The sequence below is a fragment of the Oncorhynchus clarkii genome, unplaced genomic scaffold (assembly GCF_045791955.1).
Source record: "Oncorhynchus clarkii lewisi isolate Uvic-CL-2024 unplaced genomic scaffold, UVic_Ocla_1.0 unplaced_contig_307_pilon_pilon, whole genome shotgun sequence".
NCBI lineage: Eukaryota > Metazoa > Chordata > Actinopteri > Salmoniformes > Salmonidae > Oncorhynchus > Oncorhynchus clarkii.
In genome coordinates this window covers 31,661-50,884 of record NW_027258166.1, presented here as the reverse complement: position 1 = coordinate 50,884, position 19,224 = coordinate 31,661, and the positions used below count along the sequence as shown (strand labels likewise).

The 19,224-nt window shown below is 40.7% G+C and overlaps 1 protein-coding gene across 1 annotated transcript; it reads right to left on the bottom strand.

Annotated features, from left to right (window-relative positions):
- Nucleotides 1–13,901: 13,901 nt before the first annotated feature.
- On the bottom strand, nt 13,902–17,486 carry LOC139395894 (zinc finger protein 879-like). The gene is made up of 2 exons (XM_071143207.1): nt 17,251–17,486; nt 13,902–16,438 (listed from the first exon to the last, which is right to left on the bottom strand). The coding sequence occupies exons 1-2, from the start codon at nt 17,354–17,356 to the stop codon at nt 15,519–15,521; spliced, it is 1,026 nt and encodes a 341-aa protein (XP_070999308.1). The 5' UTR covers nt 17,357–17,486; the 3' UTR covers nt 13,902–15,518.
- Nucleotides 17,487–19,224: the final 1,738 nt, after the last annotated feature.

The window sequence follows — 19,224 nt, the reverse complement described above, 5'->3', positions numbered from 1 at the left end:
CCGACACATCACCATGGAGACTTCAAACGGATCTCCCAGGTATCTAGATGGATCCTACACATCACCATGGAGACTTCAAACGGATCTCCCAGGTATCTAGATGGATCCTACACATCACCATGGAGACTTCAAACGGATCTCCCAGGTATCTAGATGGATCCAAAGAACAGTCAGAAGTAGGCTTAGATTTACTCCACGACCACTTCTCTAGTTTCCCCTTTTATTCCTTCTCTCTCGTCTCCACTCGACACGCCATCAAACAACACATCCCCTCCGCCATCTTCTAGCCTTCCTGAGTCTGCCTCCTCTCCGTCTGTCTCCCAATGAATGGCCTGATGTCTCCCTGTCTCTGTGGACGCAAGGCCGAACACGCATCGCACACTGCATGCCTCTTTCCCTCCAGGCAACAAAAAAAAGGTTTCAAATTCTCGCTGAAGTTTCTAGCCACAAGGATAAACTACCTAGCTGGCTTTTTCGATGATATCATGGGGGTCTGCAAACAAATGTTTAAGGTGCATTCTGCCACCTGTGCAGGAGTGTGAGATCATTTATGGTCTGCATATTTTTTTGTCTGTAAAATAATTATTTAAATCAACAAATCCCTACTAATTTCTACCACACCCTCCCGCAAAAAACTCTCCCCAGCCCTCCAACCCCATTAAACTGCATCTATATCATGCTGAAACAGTCCACCCTTAGGATTGTCAACATATGTTACCCATAAAAACTATGAATATAGAAGGTTGTGTAGGAACTAGAATATTTCAGTGATATTTCTGCTGTGTGTGGCTTTGACAGATCCCATGGGATGATCAACATGTTCTTTGCCATGTTATAGCCCTATTGGGACAGGCGTTTCTAGAGACTTTCAGGCATTACTAGAGATGTTCTTTTTGTCATTATTAACCAAGCATGTGTGTTATTCCAGAGGACATTTCACACAAGATTTGTTTTTCCAAATTGCCCCCGTTTTATTGACTCTTATGACAGAAGCCCGATGCATGGTTCTGACTGTCTGCCTGTGCCCCTCCCATATCTCTCTCTCCCTCGCTAGGTCGCTCTTTATTTGCTTGAAAGATGCTACAGTTTTTGTTCTCGAAGTAATAGACTACGGAAAATAGTTTCCTCCGATGCAAAAATACAGAATCTTACCCAGAAATGGGAATCGACTCCCCACCACTAAGCACTAGATCTGTGCTGTGAAAACGAAAGGAATCGACTCCCACCACTAAGCACTAGATCTGTGCTGTGAAAACGAAAGGAATCGACTCCCACCACTAAGCACTAGATCTGTGCTGTGAAAACGAAAGGAATCGACTCCCCACCACTAAGCACTAGATCTGTGCTGTGAAAACGAAAGGTTTCGTGTCCGTTTCAAATGTATTACTACAGGTATGTAATAGCACGTTTCAATTGACTAATATTGAAATAACATGCTAGGTTGAAAATCCATCAAGGTATTATCACTTTGGTAAAGATGTTATTTTTGTGTCAAACCGAGCAAAGGAAGTCACATAGTTAAAGACGACTGAGTTTGAGTGAATTAATCTACATTATTTCATCAAGATTTCATAAAGATTCCATTAACACTTCTGAGTTCGTTTTACGTGTTTAAAAAAAATGGTATTAGCTTGTGATAGAATAATGTATATGTTGAAAGATAATGATAAAATAATTCCACTCTGAAACCTTATAACTGTATGAAATTGATTAGAATCATACAATTATAATCTGATGATGTGTGTAGTTTTAAACAATGTTTAATTGTTTTAAACAATGTATCTGTATAGTGGAAAAACAGACTGTCTGAGCAAGGCTAGTTTAAGATTTGAACTTGTGTGTGTGTGCCCAGGAAAATACCGAAGAACAATTAAAACTGTGTTTGGACCGACCTGGCTAGGCCTCTGAGGAACCTATGAGAGCACAGGGAATACTTCTCAAGGTTTCCCTAATCTGGGGGGAATGGAACTGTCGGCTGGGTAGTGATACACAGTGGTGAGAACTACGGAAAAGGATAAAACTCACCTACTGTTTGTGTGGAAGTATGTGCGTAGGATACTTACTGTTTGTGTGGAAGTATGTGAGTAGGATACCTACTGTTTGTGTGGAAGTATGTGAGTAGGATACCTACTGTTTGTGTGGAAGTATGTGAGTAGGATACCTACTGTTTGTGTGGAAGTATGTGCGTAGGATACCTACTGTTTGTGTGGAAGTATGTGCGTAGGATACCTACTGTTTGTGTGGAAGTATGTGAGTAGGATACCTACTGTTTGTGTGGAAGTATGTGATTAGGATACCTACTGTTTGTGTGGAAGTATGTGAGTAGGATACCTACTGTTTGTGTGGAAGTATGTGAGTAGGATACCTACTGTTTGTGTGGAAGTATGTGAGTAGGATACCTACTGTTTGTGTGGAAGTATGTGCGTAGGATACCTACTGTTTGTGTGGAAGTATGTGCGTAGGATACCTACTGTTTGTGTGGAAGTATGTGCGTAGGATACCTACTGTTTGTGTGGAAGTATGTGATTAGGATACCTACTGTTTGTGTGGAAGTATGTGATTAGGATATCTACTGTTTGTGTGGAAGTATGTGCGTAGGATACCTACTGTTTGTGTGGAAGTATGTGCGTAGGATACCTACTGTTTGTGTGGAAGTATGCGAGTAGGATACCTACTGTTTGTGTGGAAGTATGTGAGTAAGATACCTACTGTTTGTGTGGAAGTATGTGAGTAGGATACCTACTGTTTGTGTGGAAGTATGTGAGTAGGATACCTACTGTTTGTGTGGAAGTATGTGAGTAGGATACCTACTGTTTGTGTGGAAGTATGTGAGTAGGATACCTACTGTTTGTGTGGAAGTATGTGAGTAGGATACCTACTGTTTGTGTGGAAGTATGTGAGTAGGATACCTACTGTTTGTGTGGAAGTATGTGAGTAGGATACCTACTGTTTTGTGTGGAAGTATGTGTGTAGGATACCTACTGTTTGTGTGGAAGTATGTGTGTAGGATACCTACTGTTTGTGTGGAAGTATGTGTGTAGGATACCTACTGTTTGTGTGGAAGTATGTGTGTAGGATACCTACTGTTTGTGTGGAAGTATGTGTGTAGGATACCTACTGTTTGTGTGGAAGTATGTGTGTAGGATACCTACTGTTTGCGTGGATGTATGTGCGTAGGAGACCTACTGTTTGCGTGGAAGTATGTGCGTAGGATACCTACTGTTTGTGTGGAAGTATGTGAGTAGGATACCTACTGTTTGTGTGGAAGTATGTGAGTAGGATACCTACTGTTTGTGTGGAAGTATGTGAGTAAGATACCTACTGTTTGTGTGGAAGTATGTGAGTAGGATACCTACTGTTTGTGTGGAAGTATGTGAGTAGGATACCTACTGTTTGTGTGGAAGTATGTGAGTAGGATACCTACTGTTTGTGTGGAAGTATGTGCGTAGGATACCTACTGTTTGTGTGGAAGTATGTGCGTAGGATACCTACTGTTTGTGTGGAAGTATGTGCGTAGGATACCTACTGTTTGTGTGGAAGTATGTGCGTAGGATACCTACTGTTTGTGTGGAAGTATGTGAGTAAAATAAATCTAAAGTGTTGGTCACATGTTTCATGAGCTGAAATAAAAGATCCCAGAAATGTTCCATATGCACAAAAAGTTTATTTCTCTCAAATGTTGTACAAAAAATGTGCTTACAGCCCTGTTAGTGAGCATTTCTCCTTTGCCAAGATAATCAATTTCCCTGACAGGTGTGGCATATCAAGAAGCTGATTAAACAGCATGATCATTAACCAGGTGTACTTTGTGCTGGGGACAACAAAAGGCCGCTCTAAAATGTGACGTTTTGTCACACAACCCAATGCTACAGATGTCTCAAGTTTTGAGCGTGCGCGCAATTAGCATGCTGACTGCAGGAATGTCTACCAGAGCTGTTGCTAGAGAATTTAGGGTTAATTTATCTACCATAAGCAGCCAAATTTGGCAGTGTGTTCAACTGGCCTTACAACCACAGACTTTTTGTGTGGTGTATAACCACCCCAATACAGGGCCTCCACATCCGGCTTCTTCAACCAACGGGATCGTCTGAGACCATCCACCCGGACAGCTGATGAAAGTGAGGAATACTTCTGTCTGTACTAAAGCCCTTTTTGTGGGAACAACTCATTCTGATTTTGCTGGGCCTGGCTGCTCAGTGGTTGTTCCCTCCCCGGCCCACCCATGTCTGCACCCCTGCCGAGTCATGTGACATTCATTTGATTTGGCCCTAATTAATTTATTTCCTTATACGAACTGTGTAATTGTTACATGTTGCATTTATATTTTTGTTCAGTGTACTGTGGTGAAATCAGAATTGGCGAAGTAACGTAGATAAATGAAGATGGTTCCTGTCTGGGTGGACTGATCCATTGTGGAGGCCGGCACAGTCCATCAGTCTCAGACACCTGTCTGATTGGTTCCTGTCTGGGTGGACTGATCCATTGTGGAGGCCGGCACAGTCCATCAGTCTCAGACACCTGTCTGATTGGTTCCTGTCTGGGTGGACTGATCCATTGTGGAGGCCGGCACAGTCCATCAGTCAATATGCTTAAACTGTTAACTCTTGTTATTAGAATGTCTCCTTTGGGAGTTTGGTGTTGGCAACTGCTCTTCCTCCCTCATCTGGGCCCCAGTCACCTGAGGCCAGGCTTGTCTATCACATGTTCCTGTTGCTATGCAGAATATCAGAAAGAGAACAGGGAAAAGGAGGTCAGAAGGAAACATTGTTTCCATATGTGAATGTGTCTTTACCTATTGCAAACCATGTGAAGGAATGAGTGATGGGAACCAATCACTTGTCTCCACAATGTATGTGCATCAGTCACACCCTCCTAGCAAGGTGGAAACTAAGTAACAAGTGTCTGTGCGTCAGTCACACCCTCCTAGCAAGGTGGAAACTAAGTAACAACAAATGTCTGTGCTTCAGTCACACCCTCCTAGCAAGGTGGAAACTAAGTAACAAGTGTCTGTGCGTCAGTCACACCCTCCTAGCAAGGTGGAAACTAAGTAACAAGTGTCTGTGCGTCAGTCACACCCTCCTAGCAAGGTGGAAACTAAGTAACAACAAATGTCTGTGCGTCAGTCACACCCTCCTAGCAAGGTGGAAACTAAGTAACAAGTGTCTGTGCGTCAGTCACACCCTCCTAGCAAGGTGGAAACTAAGTAACAACAAATGTCTGTGCTTCAGTCACACCCTCCTAGCAAGGTGGAAACTAAGTAACAAGTGTCTGTGCGTCAGTCACACCCTCCTAGCAAGGTGGAAACTAAGTAACAAGTGTCTGTGCGTCAGTCACACCCTCCTAGCAAGGTGGAAACTAAGTAACAACAAATGTCTGTGCGTCAGTCACACCCTCCTAGCAAGGTGGAAACTAAGTAACAAGTGTCTGTGCGTCAGTCACACCCTCCTAGCAAGGTGGAAACTAAGTAACAACAAATGTCTGTGCTTCAGTCACACCCTCCTAGCAAGGTGGAAACTAAGTAACAAGTGTCTGTGCGTCAGTCACACCCTCCTAGCAAGGTGGAAACTAAGTAACAAGTGTCTGTGCGTCAGTCACACCCTCCTAGCAAGGTGGAAACTAAGTAACAACAAATGTCTGTGCGTCAGTCACACCCTCCTAGCAAGGTGGAAACTAAGTAACAAGTGTCTGTGCGTCAGTCACACCCTCCTAGCAAGGTGGAAACTAAGTAACAACAAATGTCTGTGCTTCAGTCACACCCTCCTAGCAAGGTGGAAACTAAGTAACAAGTGTCTGTGCGTCAGTCACACCCTCCTAGCAAGGTGGAAACTAAGTAACAAGTGTCTGTGCGTCAGTCACACCCTCCTAGCAAGGTGGAAACTAAGTAACAACAAATGTCTGTGCGTCAGTCACACCCTCCTAGCAAGGTGGAAACTAAGTAACAAGTGTCTGTGCGTCAGTCACACCCTCCTAGCAAGGTGGAAACTAAGTAACAACAAATGTCTGTGCTTCAGTCACACCCTCCTAGCAAGGTGGAAACTAAGTAACAAGTGTCTGTGCGTCAGTCACACCCTCCTAGCAAGGTGGAAACTAAGTAACAAGTGTCTGTGCGTCAGTCACACCCTCCTAGCAAGGTGGAAACTAAGTAACAACAAATGTCTGTGCGTCAGTCACACCCTCCTAGCAAGGTGGAAACTAAGTAACAAGTGTCTGTGCGTCAGTCACACCCTCCTAGCAAGGTGGAAACTAAGTAACAACAAATGTCTGTGCTTCAGTCACACCCTCCTAGCAAGGTGGAAACTAAGTAACAAGTGTCTGTGCGTCAGTCACACCCTCCTAGCAAGGTGGAAACTAAGTAACAAGTGTCTGTGCGTCAGTCACACCCTCCTAGCAAGGTGGAAACTAAGTAACAACAAATGTCTGTGCGTCAGTCACACCCTCCTAGCAAGGTGGAAACTAAGTAACAAGTGTCTGTGCGTCAGTCACACCCTCCTAGCAAGGTGGAAACTAAGTAACAACAAATGTCTGTGCTTCAGTCACACCCTCCTAGCAAGGTGGAAACTAAGTAACAAGTGTCTGTGCGTCAGTCACACCCTCCTAGCAAGGTGGAAACTAAGTAACAAGTGTCTGTGCGTCAGTCACACCCTCCTAGCAAGGTGGAAACTAAGTAACAAGTGTCTGTGTGTCAGTCACACCCTCCTAGCAAGGTGGAAAGTAAGTAACAACAAGTGTCCTTTTAAGTTCTTAGTACTGAACAAAACAACAAGTTCCTTGTATTTGGGGCCTAAGGTCTGGCACAGGATGTGTGGGGTTAGTGTCTGGAACCATTGTACATCATCTCGGAGGTTGCACCTATCCTGACCTATCCTGAGATAGTAGATAACCCAGTGGCTCACTCCACTCAGTGAGAACTCACTCTGTCCATTTGTGTTTGATTATTTATAAATGAATAAAGATTTAGTTTAAGTATAACTCTGACTTGTGTAATAAGTTTCTCTCATTTTATAGTATTTAAAATATCTACCACAATACTTAGTTCCTATTTGATTACTTGATAAAAAAAAAAAATCCTTAAAGTCCTCTAACGTAACGTAGCAGACGTAAAAGTATCCATCTAGAGATCACACGTACCACATATTGTAGTTCCTGACTTGATTTCACTCGTTAAAGATTTGATTTATCTCTAGAGAAATGGCCGTTGGGCTCAGAGAAAACAAAACGGAACTAAATCAAATTCAAGCATTTGAAACGACGTCAGTCAATTAGTTGTTTTAATAACCCCCCAAAAATTGGAAATGTTGGTTAATCGCTAAATAATACAGTGAAGACAAGGTTATTCAGGAAAATATTACATAGATCTGCCTAAAACATACTGCAACCTTGTACTAAATGGTTTTTGAGTCGTTTATTAATTTATGTCAATTTAAGTGCACTTACATTGTGTAATTTAAAGTGTGCATGTGTCTGTGATTGAATTAATATTTTACCTTCAATGTTTAGCTGCCTGATCTGTTGAAATTAGATAATTGTACAATAAAAAAATATAATCTATTTTTAGACTCAAAGAAAGTTCCAGAACTGTCAAGACAATAACTCCTTGTTCCAACTTCCCACTGTGCATGAAAAGTTGCAGTAGACCTGTTTCATGAGGAACTGTTTCAATGAGAAGGTAAATGTTATTTCATGCTACTGAGACTTGCATGGTTTGACACCAGTATTGTCAGCATGTTTTATTAACTGGGCTGTCTGGAGTGATCAGAGAGTAGACTAAAGAAGTGAAGTAGACCAACTGACAGTGTTTTAAAGTTCTGTGAAATGAGTCTGTGTAGTTTCTAACCCTTGTGATAGTGAGTGGAGGATGATATGAAATGAGTCTGTGTAGTGACTAACCCTTGTGATAGTGAGTGGAGGATGATATGAAATGAGTCTGTGTAGTTTCTAACCCTTGTGATAGTGAGTGGAGGATGATATGAAATGAGTCTGTGTAGTTTCTAACCCTTGTGATAGTGAGTGGAGGATGATATGAAATTAGTCTGTGTAGTGACTAACCCTTGTGATAGTGAGTGGAGGATGATATGAAATGAGTCTGTGTAGTTTCTAACCCTTGTGATAGTGAGTGGAGGATGATATGAAATGAGTCTGTGTAGTTACTAACCGTTGTGATAGTGAGTGGAGGATGATATGAAATGAGTCTGTGTAGTGACTAACCCTTGTGATAGTGAGTGGAGGATTATATGAAATGAGTCTGTGTAGTTACTAACCCTTGTGATAGTGAGTGGAGGATGATATAGCTCATAATTTTCACTCCTTTTGGCCCATTTTGAACTTCTGACTCTTACCCACTTTTAGAATAGTTTTATTCCCATTTTGTATGGTACAGCCTACTGATATGAAGTCATGTATATCTCACCAACTGACTGGTTCTTCTGATGTTGTTCACACAGGACACTGTGTTGAGACATTCTCTACATCCAGAGAGCAACAGCAGGAAGATCACAGAGCCAAGAGGTCTAACCACTGCCCACACTGTGAGGAGATTTGACAAATTCTATCAAAGCTCAAAATGCACCTAAAAATACACACAGGAGAGAATCCGTATTATTGTACTGACTAGGAAGAACTTCACAATATCACAAACTCTGACAGCTCATCAGAGAACACACACAGGAGAGAAGCCTTACTCCTGCTCTGACTGTGGGAAGAGTTTCTCCCGATTGGATAGCTTAAAATCCCATGAACGTATACATACAGGAGAGAAGCCTTACTACTACTCTGACTGTGGGGAGAGTTTCTCGCAAAAGAGCAGCTTAAAAGTACACCAACGAATACATACAGGAGAGGTGCTTCTACAGCTGCATTGCTTGCTGTTTGGGGTTTTAGGCTGGGTTTCTGTACAGCACTTTGAGATATCAGCTGATGTAAGAAGGGCTATATAAATACATTTGATTGGATTTGAGAGAAGCCTTACTACTGCTCTGACTGTGGAGAGTGTTTTGCCCGATTGGATACCTTAAAAACACATGAACATACAGGAGAGAAGCCTTACTACTGCTCTGAATGTGTCAAATGTTTCTCAACATCAAAACACATGAACGTATACATACAGGAGAGAAGCCTTATTCCTGCTCTGGCTGTGGAAAGAGTTTTTCTCACCAGAGCAACTTAAAAACACATCAACGTATACATTAAGAAGAAAAGCAGCATCAGTTCTCTCAGACCAGCTAAGTTTAAAGTCACTCCATCACTTCATTCTCATCTCATAAAGGAAATGGTAACGTTGAATTAAGAAAGCGTAGAACACTATTGTAATCTTATTGTTTCTCACTGTGAGAGAACTGTCCAGTGGAAAGGAAGAGTTATAGAATGTTAGCCTCTTTACTTTACTGATTAGTGTGCTCCTTTAGTTTTGGTGTGTTTTGTTTGATTCTACTGTAAACATATTGAGATGACCTTGGATTTGCCCGTAGTGTTGAATACCCTCTGTGAGGCTTCTCATTTTAAAAACAAACAGGCTGTGTTTGAATGCTCAAACTAACCGCACTGACTGTACTATTTGTGACGTGAATGGAGTATATAGTATGCTTATTGGTCATCGTATGGATATGGTTAGCATGCAATTCGCCAAAATACGAAGTTTACACACAGAGGACACTATTTCTGTACTTTTAGGGCCCATAATGCAATTCTTCAGAAAAAAGGGGGATGGCTTCACAACGTGTTCAGATTTCAAGAAAATGGGGTAAAATATGCAGCCGAAGTCCAATGAGAGAGAATACAAATTCATTTCTTTAACTAATTATAACAAATGTTAAGAAAATGTTGAGCAATGTAATTAAGTAATGACTTTTCAAATAAGTTACGTTACACGTTAAGTTGGCTGACAATTTGTTAGCTACGCTATCCTTAGGAACTGCATAGCATTACAGCAGTATGTACTGGTATGTTAGCTACGCTATCCTTAGGAACTGCATAGCATTACAGCAGTATGTACTGGTATGTTAGCTACGCTATCCTTAGGAACTGCATAGCATTACAGCAGTATGTACTGGTATGTTAGCTACGCTATCCTTAGGAACTGCATAGCATTACAGCAGTATGTACTGGTATGTTAGCTACGCTATCCTTAGGAACTGCATAGCATTACAGCAGTATGTACTGGTATGTTAGCTACGCTATCCTTAGGAACTGCATAGCATTACAACAGTATGTACTGGTATGTTAGCTACGCTATCCTTAGGAACTGCATAGCATTACAGCAGTATGTACTGGTATGTTAGCTAACGTTAGTTGGATACTAATAACGTTACATGGAACTTGCCAGGCAGTATATTAACTATCTGGTATCTAACTAACCAACATTTATTGACTTGATTATTCACATCATTCTATACTGTAGTCATTGTGCGTTTCAATAGACATTGTTAATTCTGGCTATCTACTCCGATTTCAGAACACTCTTGTGCAGAATGACTGATGAATTTACGAACGCTCAACACCCGTTGAATATAGCCGGCGTCAGTAAACGTCGGCAAAAGAAAGCCTAATAAATTATTGCTAGCAGTCACCAACGCTCTGGATTACATGAAAACAGTCTAACCAGTTCTGCTATGGCAAGTAAAATGGTCAGTGAGGTGTTCTTTCATTTGTGTCTGGAAGTAGCTAGCAAACGTTAGCCAGTTAGCTTGGGTGCTTGACTGCCGTTGAACGCTCGGATCAACCCTCCTCCTCCGCTTGAGCGTCCAGTGTGGCTCTGAACGCTCCGAGAGCGATACGAACTGACAGTCTGACAACGCTCTGAATTTACGAAAGCCCAAGCGCACTCTGGCACTCCAGATTGAATTTACGAACACACACCCGAAATCTTAAAATGTTTAGCTAGTCATTTGATATGCTAAAAAGCTGGCAAGAGGTTGCATAGCAACAGCATCCGGAAGACAGGTAAAGCTCTCGGACGCTCAACTGAAACGATACCGTTCGTTTACAGTATACTAAAATTAACTCTAGTTTGAGGTATATAGTCATTTAGTATGTAGTATGTTAGTATGGGTATTCGAACACAGCTATAGTCTGCCAGTTGACTGGGTGTTACTGCTTCCCTCTCAGCCTGGTCTGACTCTGTGTCTGTTTGGGAGAGTTTCTCTACAGTTTTACTGTTTTTACTCAGGAACCCAGTGTCTCAGTTGCTATGGTGCCCTGAGGACAAACATTCCATCAATACAAGCAAAACAAAAATATATATATTTTTTTAGCTACAAGACACACACACAATGCAGTAATAACCAACAAGTAATCTAGCTAACAATTCCAAAACTACTACCTTATAGACACAAGTGTAAGGGGATAAAGAATATGTACATAAAGATATATGAATGAGTGATGGTACAGAGCGGCATAGGCAAGATACAGTAGATGGTATTGAGTGCAGTATATACATATGAGATGAGTATGTAAACAAAGTGGCATAGTTAAAGTGGCTAGTGATACATGTATTACATAAAGATGCAGTCGATGATATAGAGTACAGTATATACGTATGCATATGAGATGAATAATGTAGGGTATGTAAACATTATATTAGGTAGCATTGTTTAAAGTGGCTAGTGATATATTTTACATCATTTCCCATCAATTCCCATTATTAAAGTGGCTGGAGTTGAGTCAGTGTGTTGGCAGCAGCCACTCAATGTTAGTGATGGCTGTTTAACAGTCTGATGGCCTTGAGATAGAAGCTGTTTTTCAGTCTCTCGGTCCCAGCTTTGATGCACCTGTACTGACCTCGCCTTCTGGATGATAGCGGGGTGAACAGGCAGTGGCTCGGGTGGTTGTTGTCCTTGATGATCTTTATGGCCTTCCTGTGACATCGGGTGGTGTAGGTGTCCTGGAGGGCAGGTAGTTTGCCCCCGGTGATGCGTTGTGCAGACCTCACTACCCTCTGGAGAGCCTTACGGTTGTGGGCGGAGCAGTTGCCATACCAGGCGGTGATACAGCCCAACAGGATGCTCTCGATTGTGCATCTGTAGAAGTTTGTGAGTGCTTTTGGTGACAAGCCGAATTTCTTCAGCCTCCTGAGGTTGAAGAGGCGCTGCTGCGCCTTCTTCACGATGCTGTCTGTGTGGGTGGACCAATTCAGTTTGTCTGTGATGTGTACGCCGAGGAACTTAAAACTTACTACCCTCTCCACTACTGTTCCATCAATGTGGATAGGGGGGTGTTCCCTCTGCTGTTTCCTGAAGTCCACAATCATCTCCTTAGTTTTGTTGACGTTGAGTGTGAGGTTATTTTCCTGACACCACACTCCGAGGGCAATGTTGATGACATCAATGCTGTTTTCTCTTTACTTCTTAATATAAACCACTAGCGTTCTAAAATTACACTGCAAGTTGGGCCTAAATATTGTTAGCCGCTAATGCTAATCGCTAGCTAGCAATCTAATAAATGTACTGAGTCGGAGCAAACGTAATTAGCTATGCAGCCTGATAATACCAGTGATGCTGTAGACCTGAATCAGCATGTTGTTTGGGAAACAGTATCTTCAAAACCAAATAGGAATATGTGAAGCAAGAATGTTAGCTACATGACGTAGCTAATAGAAAACACTGGTTCCTACTCTGTCACAACAACTGCTCCCTGGCATTTTAATTTGTTGTCATTATTATATTTTAACTATAGAATTAGAATAATCACTAACACTACTTTACACCCAGCGTCATAACACTTTATAACACAGTCACAATATGTCAATAACAGCTAATAGAACTTGTCACTGTTTAGACATATTGCATTATTTTATGTAGATGTCATAACCAGTCATAAGTGTCAAAATCCACAAAACCAGCCACACATGGCAAAACATTCCATTACACCATAGCCTGTGTGTCAACAGTATGTTTGTTATCTCTCTTTTTTTTTTTTTATTGAATATGTTAAATTGTCATTGTAATTGCGCACACATTGTCAGACATGGACCTACCCCAATGCTCTGTTGTTGATGACTGGGATGAATGCAGCAGCAGATTTCAGGTGAGAGACATGGCCCTATGTAATTATACAAAAGAGAAGAAGAGTTTGACCAGCAAAAATGTACAAACTTTATTTATTGGTAGATCGATTCAGTTCAATGCATTCATCCAAAACACTTTTCTCATCAATGACTAAAATGACAATTTAATAAATACATGAAGTCATTTCTAAGATTGTGTATCGTTAAATAGTTGTTTAGTATTAATAACGGATCATCACACCATCTCTATCTGATACATGTTGTGTCTACCAGCTCATTCCCACAGAAAACTGATCACACCATCTCTATCTGATACATGTTGTGTCTACAAACTCATTCCCACAGAAAACTGATCACACCATCTCTATCTGATACATGTTGTGTCTACGAACTCATTCCCACAGAAAACTGATCACACCATCTCTATCTGATACATGTTGTGTCTACGAACTCATTCCCACAGAAAACTGATCACACCATCTCTATCTGATACATGTTGTGTCTACCAGCTCATTCCCACAGAAAACTGATCACACCATCTCTATCTGATACATGTTGTGTCTACGAACTCATTCCCACAGAAAACTGATCACACCATCTCTATCTGATACATGTTGTGTCTACAAACTCATTCCCACAGAAAACTGATCATCACACCATCTCTATCTGATACATGTTGTGTCTACGAACTCATTCCCACAGAAAACTGATCACACCATCTCTATCTGATACATGTGTCTACGAACTCATTCCCACAGAAAACTGATCACACCATCTCTATCTGATACATGTTGTGTCTACTAACTCATTCCCACAGAAAACTGATCATCACACCATCTCTATCTGATACATGTTGTCTACCAGCTCATTCCCACAGAAAACTGCAGAGGGAAGCAGTGCCATCCAGTCAACCATCAGACTACATTGTTTTAATAATGGGCACTGATATGGAAAATCTAGTTAATCAATATGAGTTCAACTGTAATTTGTCTAACTGATATCTATATATCAGTTTGAATAAATAACAATTGTGACTGTCTGGACATATTTCCACAGCTTTGTGAAGTCCATACAACTGCTTGCGGATTGGCTATTGGGGCAAGTGTCATTGTTCTGTGGGCCTAACCAGCCCAACCAGTGTAAATACAATGGGACGCAGTTGATGGCCCATCAGCAGCCTGTTAAATATGCTAAATTGAGAGCCTATTCGAGGGTTTTGTGCCTGGGGAACCAGTCATGTATGCTGTTAACCAAAACTTTTATCCCAGTATGCCTTGCTCATTTACCACTCACCGGACAGTTTATTAGTTACACCAATTTTGCCTGCAGAACAGCCTGAATTCTTCGGGACATGGATTGTGCATGTTGTAAACGTTCCACAGGGATGTTGGTCCATGCTGATGTGAAAGCATCAGGCAGTCTTTTTTATTTCACCTTTATTTAACCAGGTAGGCCAGTTGAGAACAAGTTCTCATTTACAACTGCGAACTGGCCAAGATAAAGCAAAGCAGTTCGACACATACAACGACACAGAGTTAGTTACACATGGAGTAAAACAAACATACAGTCAATAATAAATATATATATATATATATATAAACAAGTCTATATACAATGTGAGCAAATGAGGGAGGTAAATACAATATAGCAAGTAAAACACTGGAATGGGAGATTTGCAGTGGAAGAATGTGCAAAGTAGAGAGAAATAATGGGGTGCAAAGGAGCTAAATAAATAAATACAGTAGGGAAAGAGGTAGTTTGGGCTAAATTATACATGGGCTATGTACAGGTGCAGTAATATGTGAGCTGCTCTGACAGCTGGTGCTTAAAGCTAGTGAGGGAGATAAGTGTTTCCAGTTTCAGAGATTTTTGTAGTTCGTTCCAGTCATTGGCAGCAGAGAACTGTAAGGAGTGGCGGCCAAAGGAAGAATTGGTTTTGTGGGTGACCAGAGAGATATACAGTGGGGAGAACAAGTACTTGATAACCTGCAAAATCGGCAGTGTTTCCTACTTACAAAGCATGTAGAGGTCTGTAATTTTTATCATAGGTACACTTCAACTGTGAGACGGAATCTAAAACAAAAATCCAGAAAATCACATTGTATGATTTTTTTAAGTCTGTAGCAGGCAGCAACGGTGAGAGATTTGTTTTTAGAGAGGTGGCTTTTTAAAAGTAGAAGTTCAAATTGTTTGGGTACAGACCTGGATAGTTGGACAGAACTCTGCAGGCTATCTTTGCAGTAGATTGCAACACCGCCCTCTTTGGCCTTTCTATCTTGTCTGAAAATGTTGTATGTTGTAAAAGGTTGAAAATGTATGTCCTTCATAGATATTCTAAACATTTTTTTACATAAAGTTTTTTTGATCTATCAGTACATTGGAGCTGAGCCATATTATTTGCTGTAATATTAGATCTGCCTTATCTGGAGGATGACATTGTAGCCAACTCTGTAAGACTTCATTTAAAAAGGAGGATACTTTAAGCAGGGGTCCATTGTCAATCCACCCAAAATGTACGGTTTTATTCTGAAAAAGGCTTCTCTATTGTGTGTATCCGTTGGTGTGATTTTAAGCTGCCCTGTCGAGAGAAACACTTTCCACAGTCAGAGCAGGAGTAAGGCTTCTCGCCTGTATGTATAGGTTGGTGTGATTTTAAGCTGCTCTGTAGAGAGAAATTCTTCCCACAGTCAGAGCAGAAGTAAGGCTTCTGTCCTGTATGTATTAGCTGGTGACAGTTTAAGGTATTCAATCGGGAAAAACTCCTTCCACAGTCAGAGCAGAAGTAAGGCTTCTCTCCTGTGTGTGTTCTCTGATGAACGTTTATTGCAGATGATGTTGTGAAGCACTTCCCACAGTCAGAGCAGGAGTACGGCTTCTCTCCTGTATGTGTACGCTGGTGTGATTTTAAGCTGCTCTGTTGAGAGAAACTCTTTCCACAGTCAGAGCAGAAGTAAGGCTTCTCTCCTGTATGTATACGTTGGTGTGCATTTAAATGGACCAGTTGAGAAAATGTCTTCCCACAGTCAGAGCAGGAATATGGCTTTTCTCCTGTATGTATACGTTTGTGTGTTTTTAAGGTATCCAATCCTGAGAAACTGACCCCACAGTCAGAGCAGGAGTAAGGCTTCTCTCCTTTATGTATACGTTGGTGTGTTTTTAAATTGCTCTGTTGAGAGAAACTTTTTCCACATTCCGAGCAGGAGTAAGGCGTCTTTCCTGTGTGTGTTCTCTGATGAACTGTCAGAGACCTTGATGTTTTGAAGCTTTTTCCACAGTCGGAACAGGAATACAGACTCTCTCCTGTGTGTATTTTTAGGTGCATTTCTAGCTTTGATAGAATTGGGAAAATCTCCTCACAATGTGGGCAGTGGTGAGACCTCTTAGCTCTGTGATCTTCCTGCTGTTGCTCTCTGGATGTAGAGAATGTCTCAACATGGTCTCCTGTGTGAACAACATCAGAAGAACCAGTCAGTTGAAGAGATATACATATGACTTCATATCAGTAGGCTGTACCATACAAAAAAATGAATAAAACTAATTCTAAAAGTGGATAAGAGTTGAAGGCAAAAAGGGGTAAAAGGAGTGAAAATTAGGAGCCATATCATCCTCCACTCACTATCACAAGGGTTAGAAACTACAGACTCATTTCATATCATCCTCCACTCACTATCACAAGGGTTAGTAACTACACACTCATTTCATATCATCCTCCACTCACTATCACAAGGGTTAGAAACTACAGACTCATTTCATATCATCCTCCACTCACTATCACAAGGGTTAGTAACTACACACTCATTTCATATCATCCTCCACTCACTATCACAAGTTAGCAACCACCAGGGTTGGGGTCAATTCCATTTCTATTCAAGTTAATTCAGAATGCAAACCAAATTCCAATTCGAAATGTTTCTCTCAAAGGATTGATGATAACTGTCATTTCAGTGTTCAATTAATTGGAATTGCATTTTTTCTGAATGCTGACAATACTGGTGTCAAACCATACAAGACTCAGTGGCATGAAATAACATGACTTTCTTATTTAAACAGTTCCTCATGAAACAGTCCTACAGTAACTTTTCATACACAGTGGAGAAGTTGGAATGCACAACAAGCTTTGTTGTGCAGTGTGGAGTTTCTCAGGGACGTGTGATGTCAGAGTTACAGACTTCAACCTATCAATAGACCGGGTCATAACTTATGGAGGTCTAATTTATGAAGATGACTTATAGATAGATAGAACCTGCTGTTACCATGATTAACAGATGTCCCAATCTTCTCCTCCTCTTCTTCTTCATCTTTAATGTTGACATTCAGCTCCAGTGTTTGACTGCAGTCTTCCAGCTTCACTGATGCCATCTCTGGATCCTGCAGAGAAAACTGGGCTCCACTGTCACAATCAGGACCCAGTGACTGTAGGTTTGGACTCAGTGTGGAAGGAAAGAGGCAGGTTGGGTTTGTCCTCACTGTTGATGTTAACGGCCTCAGACTTAATCTGAGTCGGCCTGTAGTAATAAAGAGAAACGGACACGAAAGTTATTTTCTTGACAGTTCTGGCACTTTCTTTATTCTCTAAATATATATTAAATTGTTCTTGTTCAATTATCGCATTTCAACAGATCAGGTAGCTAAACATTGAAAACAAAACATGAATTCAGATTAGACTTACTTTAGATTAGACATAGATTAGACATACTTTAAATTACACAACGTAAGTGCACTTAACCTATAGATTTCCTAAATTAATATAAATCACTCAAACCATTTAGTACAAGATCACAGTATGTTTTAGGCAGCACTATGTACTATTTTCCTGAATAACCTTGTCTTCACTGTATTATTTCACTCACAACCAATGGTTAGTGGTGGAAAAAAGTAATAAATAGTTATATTTGAGTAAAAGTACATCTAATTCCTTTTATTAAAGCTACAATATGTAACTTTTTAGGCAACCCGACCAAATGCACATAGAAATGTGAGTTATCGATCTGTCAGTCTCATTGAAAGCAAGTCTAAGAAGCGGTAGATCTGTTCTGTGTGTGATATTTCTATGCTTCCCCTTCCTAAGTTTAGTTGTCATCTTTTACTTTTGTACACCTGAATAGAGGATAACTACAGCGCATTCGGAAAGTATTCAGACCCCTTGACTTTTTCCACATTGTTACGTTACAGCCTCATTCTAAAATGGATGACATTAAAATGTTTTCCTCATCAATCTACACACAATACCCAATATTAAAAAAGACAAAACAGGTTTAGACATTTTTGCAAATGTATTAAAAACAAACATTTTACATAAGTATTCAATCTGACAGAGCGCCAGAGTTCCTCTGTGGCGATGGGAGAAACTCCCCAAATACAGGTGTGCCAAGCTTGTAGCGTCATACCCAAGAAGAATCAAGGCTGTAATCGCTGCCAAAAGGTGCTTCAACAAAGTACTGAGTAAAGGGTCTGAATACTTATGTAAATGTGGTATTTCAGTTTTTACTTTGTCATTATGGGGTATTGTGATGTCATTATGGGGTATTGTGATGTCATTATGGGGTATTGTGTGTAGATTTGAGGGGGAAAAAACAATTTAATCCATTTTAGAATAAGGCTGAAACGTAATAAAATGTGGAAAAAGTGAAGGGGTCTGAACACTTTCCGAATGCACTGTACAATATTTGTGGTCATGGAAACGTTCTCACAGCGGTTTAGATGGTACAATGATTCTCCAATGATTATTTTGTCACAAACTGAAATTATCTGTATTATTCAAATTCATGCAACCAGGAACTGGAAGAGGAATTTCTGCATAATGCATCTTTAAGCAAACCAGACTGTTTTGATGTATTTATGGACGGCCAGGGGCACACTCCAACACTCAGGCATCATTTACAAACGCAATATTTGCGTTTAGTGAGTCTGACAGATCAGAGGCAGCAAGGATGACAACGAGTGAAATGGACCATATTGCTCTCCTGCCTGAGCATTCGAAATGTAACAAGAAGTTTTGGGAGTCAGTGAAAATGTATGGGAGTAAAAAGTACATATGTTCTTTAGGAATGTAGAGGAGTAAAAGTTGCCAGGAAATATCAATAGTAAACTAAACTCAGCAACAACAAAAAAAGGACTCTGTCTTTCAAAGATAATTCGTAAAAATCCAAATAACTTCACAGATCTTCATTGTAAAGGGTTTAAATACTGTTTCCCCTGCTTGTTCAATGAACCATAAACAATTAATG